This window comes from Bos indicus, chromosome 15, assembly GCF_029378745.1.
Source record: "Bos indicus isolate NIAB-ARS_2022 breed Sahiwal x Tharparkar chromosome 15, NIAB-ARS_B.indTharparkar_mat_pri_1.0, whole genome shotgun sequence".
In the NCBI taxonomy this organism is placed as follows: Eukaryota; Metazoa; Chordata; class Mammalia; order Artiodactyla; family Bovidae; genus Bos; species Bos indicus.
This window is the reverse complement of record NC_091774.1, coordinates 27,873,020-27,886,890: the sequence shown is the minus strand read 5'-3', so window position 1 is coordinate 27,886,890 and position 13,871 is coordinate 27,873,020. Positions and strand designations below refer to the sequence as shown.

The 13,871-nt window shown below is 53.8% G+C and overlaps 2 protein-coding genes across 2 annotated transcripts; one reads left to right on the top strand and one right to left on the bottom strand.

The window, feature by feature from the left end:
* The first annotated feature begins 13 nt into the window (after window positions 1-13).
* Window positions 14-2,030, top strand: LOC109569690 (apolipoprotein A-I). The gene is made up of 4 exons (XM_019975326.2): window positions 14-160; window positions 359-421; window positions 605-758; window positions 1,365-2,030. Exons 2-4 carry the CDS (start codon window positions 379-381, stop codon window positions 1,963-1,965), a joined length of 798 nt encoding a protein of 265 aa, XP_019830885.2. The 5' UTR covers window positions 14-160; window positions 359-378; the 3' UTR covers window positions 1,966-2,030.
* Window positions 2,031-4,158: 2,128 nt separating this feature from the next.
* LOC109569692 (apolipoprotein C-III-like) lies at window positions 4,159-13,829 on the bottom strand. Its single transcript, XM_070803478.1, has 7 exons — window positions 13,136-13,829; window positions 8,720-8,870; window positions 7,282-7,342; window positions 6,956-7,009; window positions 6,263-6,330; window positions 6,019-6,115; window positions 4,159-4,467 (listed from the first exon to the last, which is right to left on the bottom strand). The coding sequence occupies exons 2-7, from the start codon at window positions 8,736-8,738 to the stop codon at window positions 4,398-4,400; spliced, it is 369 nt and encodes a 122-aa protein (XP_070659579.1). The 5' UTR covers window positions 8,739-8,870; window positions 13,136-13,829; the 3' UTR covers window positions 4,159-4,397.
* Between the last annotated feature and the right edge of the window lie 42 nt (window positions 13,830-13,871).

Genomic DNA, 13,871 nt, shown 5'->3' with positions numbered 1-13,871 from the left:
CCAGGGACAGAGCTGATCCTTGAACTCTGAGTTCCACATCGCCAGGACCAGTGAGCAGCGGCAAGGCCTGGGCTGGGCTTATCAGCCTCTGAGCCCAGCCCTGCCTGGACACATAAATAGGCCGGGGGAGAGCTGGCTGATTAGACTCCTGGCCATTGAGGTAAGTGCTGCTACCCGCTCCCCAGCTCTAGGCATCTGAGGCTCTGGGATGCTGGCCCGAGCCTCTACCCCAGGCTGGGGGCTCTAGACCCCTGGCCCTCCCCACCCTGTGCCTCGCCTCCTCCTCCCCGGATGGAGTGAGTAGAGGGTGCACGGGCTCCTTCAAGCCCTGCTCAGCTGGGCCCCTCTTCTCCTCCAGGTCACCCACATCCCTTCAAGATGAAAGCTGTGGTGCTGACCTTGGCTGTGCTCTTCCTGACGGGTAGGTGCCCCTAACCTAGGGAGCCAACCATTGTGGGGAGCCTTCTCCCTGAACCCCTGCAGACCACCCTCCTGGGCCCAGGGAGCAGAATTACTCCCTCGCAGCCCTCTCCCCTGCCAAGCACTTCTGCTCAGATCCTGGCCCAGAGCTGGGTCTGATCTGGGTCTCCCCTCTCCCTCCCAGGGAGCCAGGCTCGGCATTTCTGGCAGCAAGATGACCCCCAGTCATCCTGGGATCGGGTGAAGGATTTTGCCACCGTGTATGTGGAAGCAATCAAGGATAGTGGCAGAGACTATGTGGCCCAATTCGAAGCCTCCGCTTTGGGAAAACAGCTCAAGTAAGAACCCGCTTGTGCCTGGGGCAGGGGTCGGGGGTGTCGGTGCTGGGGGATGGAGAAGCCTGTGGGAAGAAGCAGCCAGATTGGCCCAATCCCCACCTCCTATCTGATGGGCCCCATAGAAGCAAGGAGTGGGATCCACAAGCAGGATCAGGGCCCCCCAGCAAGGGGCAGACCAGCGCTGTCTGGTCAGTATTTTCCGCGCTGCACTCCGCCCCTGCCTGTTCTTAACTCCCTTCTCAGCTCCAGCCAGCAACAGAGATGGCTGTCTTCAGAGAGGAGAATGGGCTGGAAGAGTAGAGACTAGGTCCTTAAAAGGCCCACCTTTGGGGACAGACAGGATCGGGCACCAAAACCAGCTCCAGCTCTGTCTCCTTCTAACTCCTCCATCCATCTGGTCAATGGGATGCAGTGGGGAGTGGGGGCGGGGGGCGGAGACCGTGGATGGGAGACGCCAGGCTAAGGATCTGTCTCCAGCTACCCCACGTTCAGGCACAGGTGTGCCCAGGTCTCACACGGGGCAAGCACAGGCGCTGGGCTGCAGCTCTGGGGGTAGCCGGGGGCCTGGGAGGTTTAGCCTGAGCCCTCCTCTCTCTCCCCTTTCAGCCTGAAACTCCTGGACAACTGGGACACCCTGGCCAGCACGTTGTCCAAAGTGCGTGAACAGCTGGGCCCAGTGACCCAGGAGTTCTGGGACAACCTGGAAAAGGAGACCGCGTCGCTGAGGCAGGAGATGCACAAGGACCTGGAGGAGGTGAAGCAGAAGGTGCAGCCCTACCTGGACGAGTTCCAGAAGAAGTGGCACGAGGAGGTGGAGATCTACCGCCAGAAGGTGGCGCCGCTGGGCGAGGAGTTTCGCGAGGGCGCGCGCCAGAAGGTGCAGGAGCTGCAGGACAAGCTGAGCCCGCTGGCCCAGGAGCTCCGCGACCGCGCGCGCGCCCACGTGGAGACGCTGAGGCAGCAGCTGGCGCCCTACAGCGACGACCTGCGCCAGCGGCTGACCGCGCGCCTGGAGGCGCTCAAGGAGGGCGGCGGCAGCCTGGCCGAGTACCACGCCAAGGCCAGCGAGCAGCTGAAGGCGCTGGGCGAGAAGGCCAAGCCGGTGCTGGAGGACCTCCGCCAGGGCCTGCTGCCCGTGCTGGAGAGCCTCAAGGTCAGCATCCTGGCCGCCATAGACGAGGCCTCCAAGAAGCTGAACGCCCAGTGAGATGCCTCGGGCTGCCCCGCTGGCCATCACTTCGGTTTCTTAGAATAAACATTTCCGGAGTGGAACGCGTGTGATGGGTTGTAATTTTTTTTTTTTTTTTTTTTTGAAGATTCGATGATGATTTTTAAACAATAAGTTTTCCAAAAGCCAAAAATTCTGTTTGGGGAGAATGGGTATGGGGGGATCCTGGAGGGGCCTCCAGGGGGCGGTGGTCAGGGACACCTGATGATGTCCCAGTGGAGTCCTGAGCTCCAAACACTGGCCTCTCGGGGCCTTGATGTTACAGGGCCTGCTTGTCTGGGGTCTGAAGAGTGGGCTAGGAGATGCTCTTTCATTAGGAGGCCCAAACAGGAAGGAAATAGAGGACCAGGCAAAGTGACAGATGATCCAATGCAGGCACCCTGAAAGAGCTTCAAGCAGGAAGTCGTGGCTTTGCTGGGAGAAGTGGGCTCCCTGTCCCCAGCGTTTCCCCCGCAGGGGACATAGTTCCGTGGCCCTCCTGCTCAAGGGCAGCTGAGGTTGGAGGGACCTCAATGAGTCTATGGACTTGAAGGTTCCCACAGTAACCTTCCTGTGGTTCCTTCCTAGGGCAGGTTCAAATGAAGGGCTTGGTGCTTGCTCCTTCCTCCCTTATTAATTCAAAATGTACTTTAACAAACACATCCTTTTTCACCAGGGCCTCTTGCCACTCCACCCCCACCCAGCTCCGGAACAGCTGCTGTTTCCTCAGGCCCAGCAGTGCTAGCCCCATCTTCGGGGCTCCAAGCCTGCCAGCCCCTATTTTCTGACCTAAGAAAAATAATCACCACCTTTTGCAAGTAACAAGCCCATTCTAATCTCCAAGCTGCTTTCATATCCATCATCTCACTGTATGCTTTCCCAGATCCTGGGTAGATTAAATGGGTGGTATGGATGCAGAAGCTGGAGCTTGGACATGTAAACTCATTTCGAAGACTGAACAGCAGGATGGGCTAGGTTGCCCTTTCTAAAGCTATGTGCTCCTGAGCATCCGTGATTATATAAAAAAAAAAATTTGGCCAGGCATTCAAGTTTGTATGTAATTGAGTGTTCCCAGCAGCTTGTGCCTTTAAGATCTGCAAAGGTCTGGGCAGTGCACTCAGGGGGCTTCTCTTTCTCTCTCTTCTCAGGGCCTTTTGCCCTTGATGCTGGATAATCTACCCCTCCTCCATCTCTAGTGTATCTTAACTGCCAAAAGGAGTGGGCTTTTTTAGTTCCTAACCATTTGAGCTATGTTGTAACAACAATAGGAGTAACTAAGCCTTTTTCTGAGTCAGTTGAGCAGAATATGGCAGCTCACCTGGGCTTGAGGTCAAGCTCTGCTATTTGCTGACTCAGTGACACTGGGCAAGTGCCTTCACACTTGGGAGCCTCAGTCTTATCACTGGAAGAGCAGGGAGGGGAGCTGCTCAGGTAGTCTGTGGTTCTGGAACTCTCCTGCATGAACATCTGACGGGTGGTGAGGACACAAGGGCTGCAGCCTGTGTTGGATGACCTCGGGCTCCTCCTCAATTCTCAGGACACGGGCCCCCCACTCCAGTCCTGGTCCCAAGGGGACAGTCAGCTCAGCCTGTGGTGACAAGGGCACCCATTTGCCAGGTGCCTTGGAGGTGCCAGGTGCTGTGCACGCTCTCAATTCCTTCCTTCATTTTCAGCAGACCTACGATGGATCATGTATCATTGTGCCCACTTTACAGGTAAGAAACTGAGGCTGTATGAAGCGACAGAGCCAAGACTAGAGCCCAGGTGTATCTTAGTTTAACCACCACCCTCGGCCTCCTTCCCCCAAGGGCGGTTGCGGTGGGGGTGGGGGCATGCAGCCCAGGCAGTGCCCGTCCACTCCAGAATTTTGATGAACACACACAGTCTCAACTCCGATAGTGACGTAAAATGCCAGGTGCAAGGCCTGGCACAGAGCACACACTCAATCGTGCTACACAGCACTCGACGCTTTATCAAAGTCTCGCCAGACCTAGCATCCCTTTGCTCCCACGCCAGACTGTCCACCAGGCAGGCTAGGGAAGGCCATTCCACCTTGCTCCACCCAGCTGCTAAGAGGTGGCTGGGGCACCAGCCCCAGGCCCGCTTGAGCTGGAGCCAGTCCTGAGCCCGCCCACAGAAGAACCCCAGTGCATTCTCAGCCCTAACATACATGGCTCGTGCAGGACACCCCACTCATGGCATTTTCTCATCCAGCTTTATTGGAAGGCCAGCACATTGGGGTGGGCCAGGTCTGGGGTGGGGTGGGAGGGCACTGAGAATGCTGTTCTTGTAAGTGACCTTTGGGGGCAGCCCTGGGAGGCTGCTGGACCCAAGAAGCTAGTAGGATGGATAGGCAGGTGGACTTGGGGTACTGAGATCTCAGACGGCCTCAGGGTGGAGACTGTGTGGGACTGGTGGCAGATTCCCAGAAGTCACGTGAACTTGCCCTTGAACGAGCTCCAGTAGTCTTTCAGGGAGCTGAAGCTCTCAGTCATCCAGTCTCTGGAGGTCAAAAAAGTGAGGGGAGCAGGTGGGGTGGGGGTGAGAGTTGTCTCTGGACAGTGACAACTATGGGTCTCCCACCCTTCCCCCACTGGCACTCCCCCCACCCTCTCAACCCTACCCGGCAATGCCCTAAGACCTCAGGCTGGGACCCCCGATAACTGCACCCCAGGAAAGGATGCCAAGGGTAATGATGAGAACCCAACCAAGGTCACCTGGACTTTCTCCAGGTGCGGGCAGATGGTGGATCTGAAGCAAGCTGGAGAGGAGTGACTGATCTGGGAGATGTGTAAGGTCAGGACTGCCATTCTAGTGGAGGCGAGTGATGCCCCCTAGAATTGTACATCCTGGTGGCTCCAGGTGGTGGGGGGCAGAGCGAGGCAGTCTCTCATTTGGACAGTCATCAGAGGGTTGATGGCTGTGTGATCTGGGGCAGGTCACTTGGTTAAGTGAGCCTTGGTTTTCTTGTCTGCAAAATGGTGAAAATAATATCTACTCCACAGTGGGTCTAGAGGACTAAAAGTGTTTGTGATCACCTCTGCTATGGAAATGCCAATGCGGGTGGAGTGGAGGCAGGGAAGGTGGGTGGGGATAGCAGAGGACTGGTGGGCAGGGGCAAGGCGGGAGAAGAAGGACCGACTTTTGCTCACATGTTCCCGAGGACTTGAAACAAGTCAGACACACACACGCACACAGGCACACACACACAGGCACAGAAACGCACATACACAGGCACACACAGGCACATGCACACACGCACACGCACACACAGGCATGCACACGCGCACACACAGGCACATACACACAGGCACAGAAACACACATACACACACAGGCACACACACACACAGGCACACACATGCACACACGCACACGCACACACAGGCACGCACACGCACACACAGGCACACACACGCACACACACAGGCACAGAAACGCACATACACACAGGCACACACATGCACACAGGCACACACGCACACGCACACACAGGCACGCACGCACACACACACACACACACAGGGCTGAAATTGAGTTTCTGCTAAGTCACTTCAGTCGTGTCTGACTCTGTGCGACCCCATAGACTGCAACCCACCAGGCTCCCCCGTCCCTGGGGTTCTCCAGGCAAGAACACTGGAGTGGTTGCCATTTCCTTCTCCAATGCATGAAAGTGAAAAGTGAAAGTGAAGTCGCTCAGTTGTGCCTGACTCTTAGCGACCCCATGGACTGCATACCAGGCTCCTCCGTCCATGGATTTTCCAGGCAAGAGTACTGGAGTGGGGTGCCATTGCCTTCTCTGGAAATTGAGTTGGGTGGGGCCTAACCTCCAACCAGATTATCAGGAAAGGAAATGGAAGTGAGGGCAAAGAGGGAGAAAGAGGGACGACAGAGGGAGGAGAGGCAGGATGCAGTGCCCCTCCGTCATCTCTTCCTGCGAGGGAGCCTGCTTTACGAGAGAAAGGAGGCTCAGAGAGGCACAGCCCCCTGCCAAGCATCTCACCAAGCCGGGGCAGGTAGGGCTGGGGGTGGGGTATACCTGGTGAGGGCATACCTGGTCTTCTGAAACACATCCTTGGCAGTTGTGGTGGCCTCCTTCACGTAGCCCTTCATTTTGTCCAGAAGGGATCCCTCCTCAGCCTTGGTAGCTTCTATGAGGAGAGCAGGACTGAGTGGGGTGGATCAGCCTCTGGGGAACCTTTGGCTCCTGCCCAGCTCCCATCAGGGCCCTGCATTCCCCAGCCACCTGCCAAACTGCCCCGTCCCTGCCCCCAGCCCCGTCCCCTCCAGCTGCTTACCAGGCAAGACCAGGAGCGCCAGAAAGGCAGCCACAAGGAGCAGCCGGGGCTGCATGGCACCTTGGTTCCTGCAGGGAAGGGTCCTGTGAGCCGTTCCTCAAGTCCCACCCCTTCCACCACCACCAGGCGGCCCTCCCTGGGGAGATGCGGTGGCCCCTAAAGCAGGGCCTGAGCCGGGTCAAGTCGGGAGGAGAGAGGGCTGATATAGGGGAGGCTATGGGCTTTCAGACAGGGGACTGGGGGACCCAGGGCAGAGAGAGTGAGGCGGGGCATGGAGCAGGAACCCCCCAGACCAGGAATCAAGACATGTGGATTCTGGCCAGGTTTCTGCCACTAACATGCTGAGTGACTCTGAGTGACTCTCTGCCCTCTCCAGGGCTCAGATTTTCTGTCTGGGGCACGACTGGGGTGTCTGAGTCTTCTTCTAATCCTAAACATGCAGAGTGAGCAGGAAATGGAGCCAGTGGCAATCCCAGCTCCACCACTAGGCTCTGTGTAGCCGTGGGCAAGTGACCTTCCCCTAGGGACCTCGGTCTCCCCAGAATGCCTGGGGAGAGGCACTCATCAAGCCTTAAGGCTTCCTCAGCTCTACAAGTGCTTCTCCAGGCTTCGCTGGCTGGGCTGGGCACAGAACCCCACCGGCCCCTCCCCATCCTGCTCTCCTTCTCCCCCCAGCCCCCCAGGGAGCCTTACCTGGAGTGGCTGCTTCTTGGGACGAACTGCGTATGCAGGCAAGAGGGTTCGGACCTGTTTTATATTATCCCCAGGACACAGGGCAGCGTGAGGGCCCAGGCAGCCGGGCAAAGGTCACCTGCTGATCAATCTAGACCAGGCCCTGACAGAGGGTAGCCAGAGGCACCCAGGCCCGCTAGGAGTTGGGAAATCTCTAGAAAGCTGAGGGTGCCCACCCTGCTCTCCACTACACCTATGGCTTGGAACTGGGGTTACCCCATTCCTTCTGAGCAGCCTGGTTCCCCAGGGAAAGGCTGGTGAGTTGGGAGAAGGGATTGGGGACAAACCTCATCCATCCCTTTGCCCTTGGTTTCCAGGTCCTTCCCCACTTTAAGCCCTGCCAACAGCCTGCAAAGTGGGGGTGATGTGAGAGAGGGATTGGCTTCTTCAGGTTAGGCACAACTCAGCTGGCTGAGGCCTGTGGGCAGGGGCTTGTGCAGAGGTGGGACACAGTTGAGTGCCCACAGCCCCCTCCCCAGGATCTCCGTCTCTGGGCTTCAGTCCCGAGTGCAGCTGACCCGGAAGCCTCCTTGAACTGTTTGATCCCAGAGCAGGGGGTGGTGGAGGAAGGTCAAAGGCTGCTGAGCCCCAGGCCTTTATCCTACCACCCCATCTCCTCACCTTGCCCTCTGGACCCACTGATAACATCCCCAGGGGGCAGGATCTGTGCTCCTGGTTGAGGCCCTACCCTAACTGTGCCGCTGGGCCTGAGGCCAGCACTGAGTACCTCTCGACCTCAGGCCTCAACCTCCTCAGATTGGAGATACCAGTCCCCGTAGTGCCCTGGCTGGGCAGACAACTGGAAGCAACCAAGTTTGTGGTGTGGCCGGTCTAGTGGAGAGAGGGGCCAGACAAGCTCTAAGAAGCAGTCGGCTGTCCAGCATAGGTCTGGGTCCTTCCCAGGGTGAAGTGTCCCCTGGGCCCACACTGGGAGCTGTAGCCTGGATGGCAGGATCAGGGGGCTCTGTCTTCTGGATGTAAAGACTTCAGAGTCAAGAAAATCTCAGTTTAAATGATGCTTTTGGCACTTATTCATATGACCCAGGGCCAGAGAGCTAACATCTCAGTGCCTTGATGTTCTCCTCTGTAAAATGGGTTTAGACCTCTGATATGCCAGTATTGTAAAAGTGAAAGGGTTAGTTGGCCACTCATGTCCAACTCTTTATGACCACGTGGATTGTAAATCACCAGGCTTCTCTGTCTATGAGATTCTCCAGGCAGAATACTGGAATGGTTGGCCATTTCCTCCTCCAGGGGATCTTCCGGACCCGAAGATAGAATCCAGGTCTCTTGTATTGTAGGTGGATTTTTTACCAGCCGAGCCAGAGGGAAGGCCAGAATTCTTGTGAAATATACATGAAATAGGTACAAAGTCCATGAAGGGAACTGAATAAATCTCTCCTTTCTTACAAACACCTGTTCCTTCCTCAGACAGCATAGTCTAAAGTCAGGATAAGCCTCCAATGTAGAAATAGGGCTTCTGGCAGGTGGCCTTCTTCTCAAGAAGAAGGAACTAAACACACCATGTGAAACCAGAGGCCCAATAAAGTGACCTGGCCCTACCTTCAGAATTCTTTATCTGTGGCTGGAACTTGAAATTTCTCCTTAGAGATTTGTTCCTTTGACTGAGACCTGATTATCTGTAAAACTGCAAATAGATTCCTGTGAGGTAGATATTATTAACCCCATTATAGGTAGAAACCTAAGGCAGGGCAGGAGACATACCCAGGTGCTCATATTCCATCCACGGCAGAGTTGGGAGCCAGAATCCAGGTCTTCTAATACGCACACTGGACCAAACCGCAGGCAGAGATGAGACCCTTGGAGGTTTATCAGGCACTCAGAGTGCATCCGTTTCAGCCTCTCTGAGCACAGACTGTGGTGATGGGGTGGGGAGGAGAGGAAGGTGATTGGGAGGTCCTGAACGATTTGGGGAAATCAGATTGATTATATTCTTTGCAGCCAAAGATGGAGAAGCTCTATACAGTCAACAAAAACAAGACCAGGAGCTGACTGTGGCTCAGATCATGAACTCCTTATTGCCAAATTCAGACTTAAATTGAAGAAAGTAGGGAAAACTACTAGACCATTCAGGTATGACCTAAATCAAATCCCTTATGATTATACAGTGGAAGTGAGAAATAGATTTAAGGGCCTAGATCTGATAGATAGAGTGCCTGATGAACTATGGAATGAGGTTCGTGACACTGTACGGGAGACAGGGATCAAGACCATGCCCATGGAAAAGAAATGCAAAAAAGCAAAATGGCTCTCTGGGGAGGCCTTACAAATAGATGTGAAAAGAAGAGACACGAAAAGCAAAGGAGAAAAGGAAAGATATAAGCATCTGAATGCAGAGTTCCAAAGAATAGCAAGAAGAGATAAGAAAGCCTTCCTCAGTGATCAATGCAAAGAAATAGAAGAAAACAACAGAATGGGAAAGACTAGAGATCTCTTCAAGAAAATTAGAGATACCAAGGGAACATTTCATGCAAAGATGGGCTCAATAAAGGACAGAAAATGTACGGAGCTAACAGAAGCAGAAGATATCAAGAAGAGGTGGCAAGAATACACAGAAGAACTGTACAAAAAAGATCTTCATGTCCCAGATAATCACGATGGTGTGATCACTGACCTAGAGCCAGACCTCCTGGAATGTAAAGTCAAGTGGGCCTTAGGAAGCATCACTACGAACAAAGCTAGTGGAGGTGATGGAATTCCAGTGGAGCTATTTCAAATCCTGAAAGATGATGCTGTGAAAGTGCTGCACTCAATATGCCAACAAATTTGGAAAACTCAGCAGTGGCCACAGGACTGGAAAAGGTCAGTTTTCATTCCAATCCCAAAGAAAGGCAATGCCAAAGAATGCTCAAACTACTGCACAATTGCAGTCATCTCACACGCTAGTAAAGTAATGCTCAAAATTCTCCAAGCCAGGCTTCAGCAATATGTGAACCGTGAACTTCCTGATGTTCAAGCTGGTTTTAGAAAAGGCAGAGGAACCAGAGATCAAATTGCCAACATCCGCTGGATCATGGAAAAAGCAAGACAGTTCCAGAAAAACATCTATTTCTGCTTTATTTCTGCTTTATGCCAAAGCCTTTGACTGTGTGGATCACAATAAACTGTGGGAAATTCTTAAAGAGATGGGAATACCAGACCACCTGACCTGCCTCTTGAGAAATCTGTATGCAGGTCAGGAAGCAACAGTTAGAACTGGACATGGATAGGAAACAGAGTACGTCAAGGCTGTATATTTTCACCCTGCTTATTTAACTTATATGCAGAGTACATCATGAGAAACACTGGACTGGAAGAAACACAAGCTGGAATCAAGATTGCCGGGAGAAATATCAATAACCTCAGATATGCAGATGACACCACCCTTATGGCAGAAAGTGAAGAGGAACTAAAGAGCCTCTTGAAAGTGAAAGAGGAGAGTGAAAAAGTTGGCTTAAAGCCCAACATTCAGAAAACGAAGATCATGGCATCCGGTCCCATCACTTCATGGGAAATAGATGGGAAACAGTGGGAACAGTGTCAGACTTTATTTTTGGGGGCTCCAAAATCACTGCAGATGGTGACTGCAGCCATGAAATTAAAAGATGCTTACTCCTTGGAAGGAAAGTTATGACCAACCTAGATAGCATATTCAAAAGCAGAGACATTACTTTGCCAACAAAGGTTTGTCTAGTCAAGGCTATAGTTTTTCCTATGGTCATGTATGGATGTGAGAGTTGGACTGTGAAGAAGGCTGAGCACTGAAGAATTGATGCTTTTGAACTGTGGTGTTGGAGAAGACTCTTGAGAGTCCCTTGGGCTGCAAGGAGATCCAACCAGTCCATTCTGAAGGAGATCAGCCCTGGGATTTCTCTGGAAGGAATGATGCTAAAGCTGAAACTCCAGTACTTTGGCCACCTCATGCGAAGAGTTGACTCATTGGAAAAGACCCTGATGCTGGGAGGGATTGGGGGCAGGAGGAGAAGGGGACAACAGAGGATGAGATGGCTGGATGGCATCACTGACTCGATGGACATGAGTCTGAGTGAACTCCGGGAGTTGGTGATGGACAGGGAGGCCTGGCGTGCTGTGATTCATGGGGTCGCAAAGAGTCAGACACGACTGAGCGACTGAACTGAACTGAACTGAAGGATTTGGACTTTGGGGAAGGTAGAGGGCAGCTGTGTCCACTTCCCTTTTCGTTTTGATCTGTTCCTTCTCCCCAGAAGTGAGGGTCACAGTGGGAATCCAGATTCCAGGCTGGGCTGGGGCATGCTGGGTTGGACTGGCTGGAGCCCTTGGCCCTGGTTCCTCCAACTCTCCTTCCATGTGTGTGGAGCCTCTGGAGGAGGCTGCCCTCTCTCTCCTGGGTGGCAATGGGCCAGTGAGCCCAGGGAGGTAAGAAGATGTGGGCAGAGAGACCCAGCGGTGTGGTGTCAAGCTGGGTAGAGAACAGGAGAGTGTGGGCCTCTGCAGCTGGGTTGAGACATGCCTTGGGGCCTGGGACCTTATCTCATTCCAAGGGCTTGGCCTCTGTGTGCCTGTGCCCCTCCCAGCAGCTCCAGGTGGGTCTCAGTAGGGCAATCTGAGGAAGGGTCTGATCAGTGGCCCAGCCTAAGCTGCCTCTCCTTTCCTTCTTCTCTCCCTCCCTCCAGCATAGCTCCCCTGGGATGAGAATGCTGCTCCAGCCGTGGCCCCCATACCTGGTAACCGGCAGGGAGGAGGGGCAGGGAGGAGAAGGTCTTACCAACTGGGGCCAAAAGTGGTCCTCTAGGGTTAAATCTGGAGACTTGATAATTCTGTGTGTAATCATGGACTTCTACACTACGAAGGGAAGTTTTTGTTTTTTATTCAGAAGTTACTAAAGACCTAGGTTTACAAAGCATATTACATGACACTTTTCTATGCAATATTCTAACTTGTGTGTGTATTTAGTTGTGAAAACATTTTGTAATGCTGCATTCTAGTTCTGATTTAGTTTATGTTAAAATTGAGTCCTCAAACTTGCCAAACAGGCGAGCTGTGAGCGAGCATGCTTGGAATGAGTTTTCTTGCTTTTTCAGCTGACGGTGAAGGTGACCAGGCCTCTGGACCAGCTGAATTTGTGTAGCTTTGAAGTGCTTCCTCTGTGTCCCAGCCCGTGAACCTTTGAGCCATGCTAGGAGGTAACTTCTGGACAAGGGAATGGCAACCCACTCCAGTGTTCTTGCCTGGAGAATCTCAGGGACAGGGGAGCTTCGTGGGCTGCCATCCATGGGGTGGCACAGAGTCGGACACGACTGAAGCGACTTAGCAGCAGGGTTAGACTAAATCTCTCTGCTTCCACTTGTGTGCGAGAGAGGCTTCGCTCACGAGCCTCTGTGGCCCCTGCCCCTGCCACAAGGCTGGACTGGGCAGCGTTGTCTCAGCCCTGCCAGCCAGAGGCCGTGGTTCACCATGGCCTTCTGCACTGGAAGTTCCTCCTAGTGTCTCACCCAGATCTTCCCACCCAGGAGCCACCCGCTTTGAGCTCTGCCCTGGGTGGACGGCCAGCGTGGAGCAAACACGGGCACCTGTGTCCATGTGATTTGCCCGTCCCTGGCTGGGCCTGAGTCCTTCCCTCCTGCTTCTGGGCTCGGGCTGCCCACCGGTTTGATCTCTGTTGATGGGGCAGGAGGGTGGCCATAAGTGATGCTAGACTCTCAGCCTCATTACCTCATTGACCATTAGGGCTGTCTGTTATACAGATAAGGAGATTGAGGCTCAGAAAGGGATATGGTTCACCCAACGTCACACAGCCCTTTGCGCCCACCCATGTGGCCGTGCCCTAACTCATAGGGCCAGGGTCTGCTGGAACTGCGGGCACTCACGTCCTTTCCATCAGCAGCTCAAACAATCTAAGACAGGGCACAGTTCAATTCAGTCACTCAGTCGTGTCCGACTCTTTGCAATCCCATGGACTGCAGCATGCCAGGCCTCCATGTCCATCACCAACTCCCAGTGTTTACTCAAACTCATGTCCATTGAGTCGGTGATGCCATCCAACCATCTCATCCTCCGTCGTCCCCTTCTCTTCCCACCGTCAACCTTTCCCAGCATCAGGGTCTTTTCAAATGAAGGGGCACAGGGGCCTCTCATTCTCTGCCACACCCCAGAACTAACCTGTTCACAGACTGATACACAGCATGCCCCCCGGGACTTCCTCGGCTGTCCAGTGGTCAAGACTCTGCACTTTCACTCCAGGGAGCACAGGTTCCATCTCTGGTTGTGGAACTAAGAGCTCGCATGCCGGACAATGTGTCCAAAACACAAGCAAAAAAACCCATGATCACCACCAAGGAGGTCAAACTCTGAGAGTCCTTGGTGACTCACTGCCCTCTTCACCTCTGGCCCGGTTGTGGGGAAGGTGTGGGGCCAGAGGTGAGCACCTATCTTGCACCCAGCCCACACTGCACTGTGCCTGATTTGGGAGTGTCACAAGGCGGTGGAGTTTTCAGGGGCAAAACATGGCTCATGCTTGATGAACGCTGACTGTGGGCCAGGTATGGCTCCTGGCATTACTCAGATTACCTTCCTGACACTGTAGTCAAGAGGCATGCACTAGTTTATCCCCTACTGAGGCACACACGAGGCTCAGAGAGGTTTAGAAACTTGCCCAAAGTCACACAGTCAGTATGTATGGAGCCCACACACAAACCCAAGGAGTCTGATCCCAGCATTGGAAGCCTGAATAACTACTGTGAGATGGCAGGGGCAGACCAGTGCTGTCTGGTCGGTATTTTCTGCAATGCACTCCTCCCCTTCCTATTCTTAACTTCCTCCTCAGCTCCAGCCAGCAACAGAGGCTGTCTTCAGAGAGGAGAATGGGCTGGAAGAGTAGAGACTAGGTCCTTAGAAG

Coding starts and splice junctions, on each gene's coding strand:
- LOC109569692 (XM_070803478.1), bottom strand. Junction 7,010..7,281: donor AGGGCAAAGGGATGGATGAG/GTTTGTCCCCAA, acceptor AATATAAAACAG/GTCCGAACCCTCTTGCCTGC. Junction 6,331..6,955: donor CCAAGAAGCAGCCACTCCAG/GTAAGGCTCCCT, acceptor CCTTCCCTGCAG/GAACCAAGGTGCCATGCAGC.
- LOC109569690 (XM_019975326.2), top strand. CDS start 379: ATGAAAGCTGTGGTGCTGACCTTGGCTGTGCTCTTCCTGACGG. Junction 422..604: donor GGCTGTGCTCTTCCTGACGG/GTAGGTGCCCCT, acceptor TCTCCCTCCCAG/GGAGCCAGGCTCGGCATTTC. Junction 759..1,364: donor GCTTTGGGAAAACAGCTCAA/GTAAGAACCCGC, acceptor CTCCCCTTTCAG/CCTGAAACTCCTGGACAACT.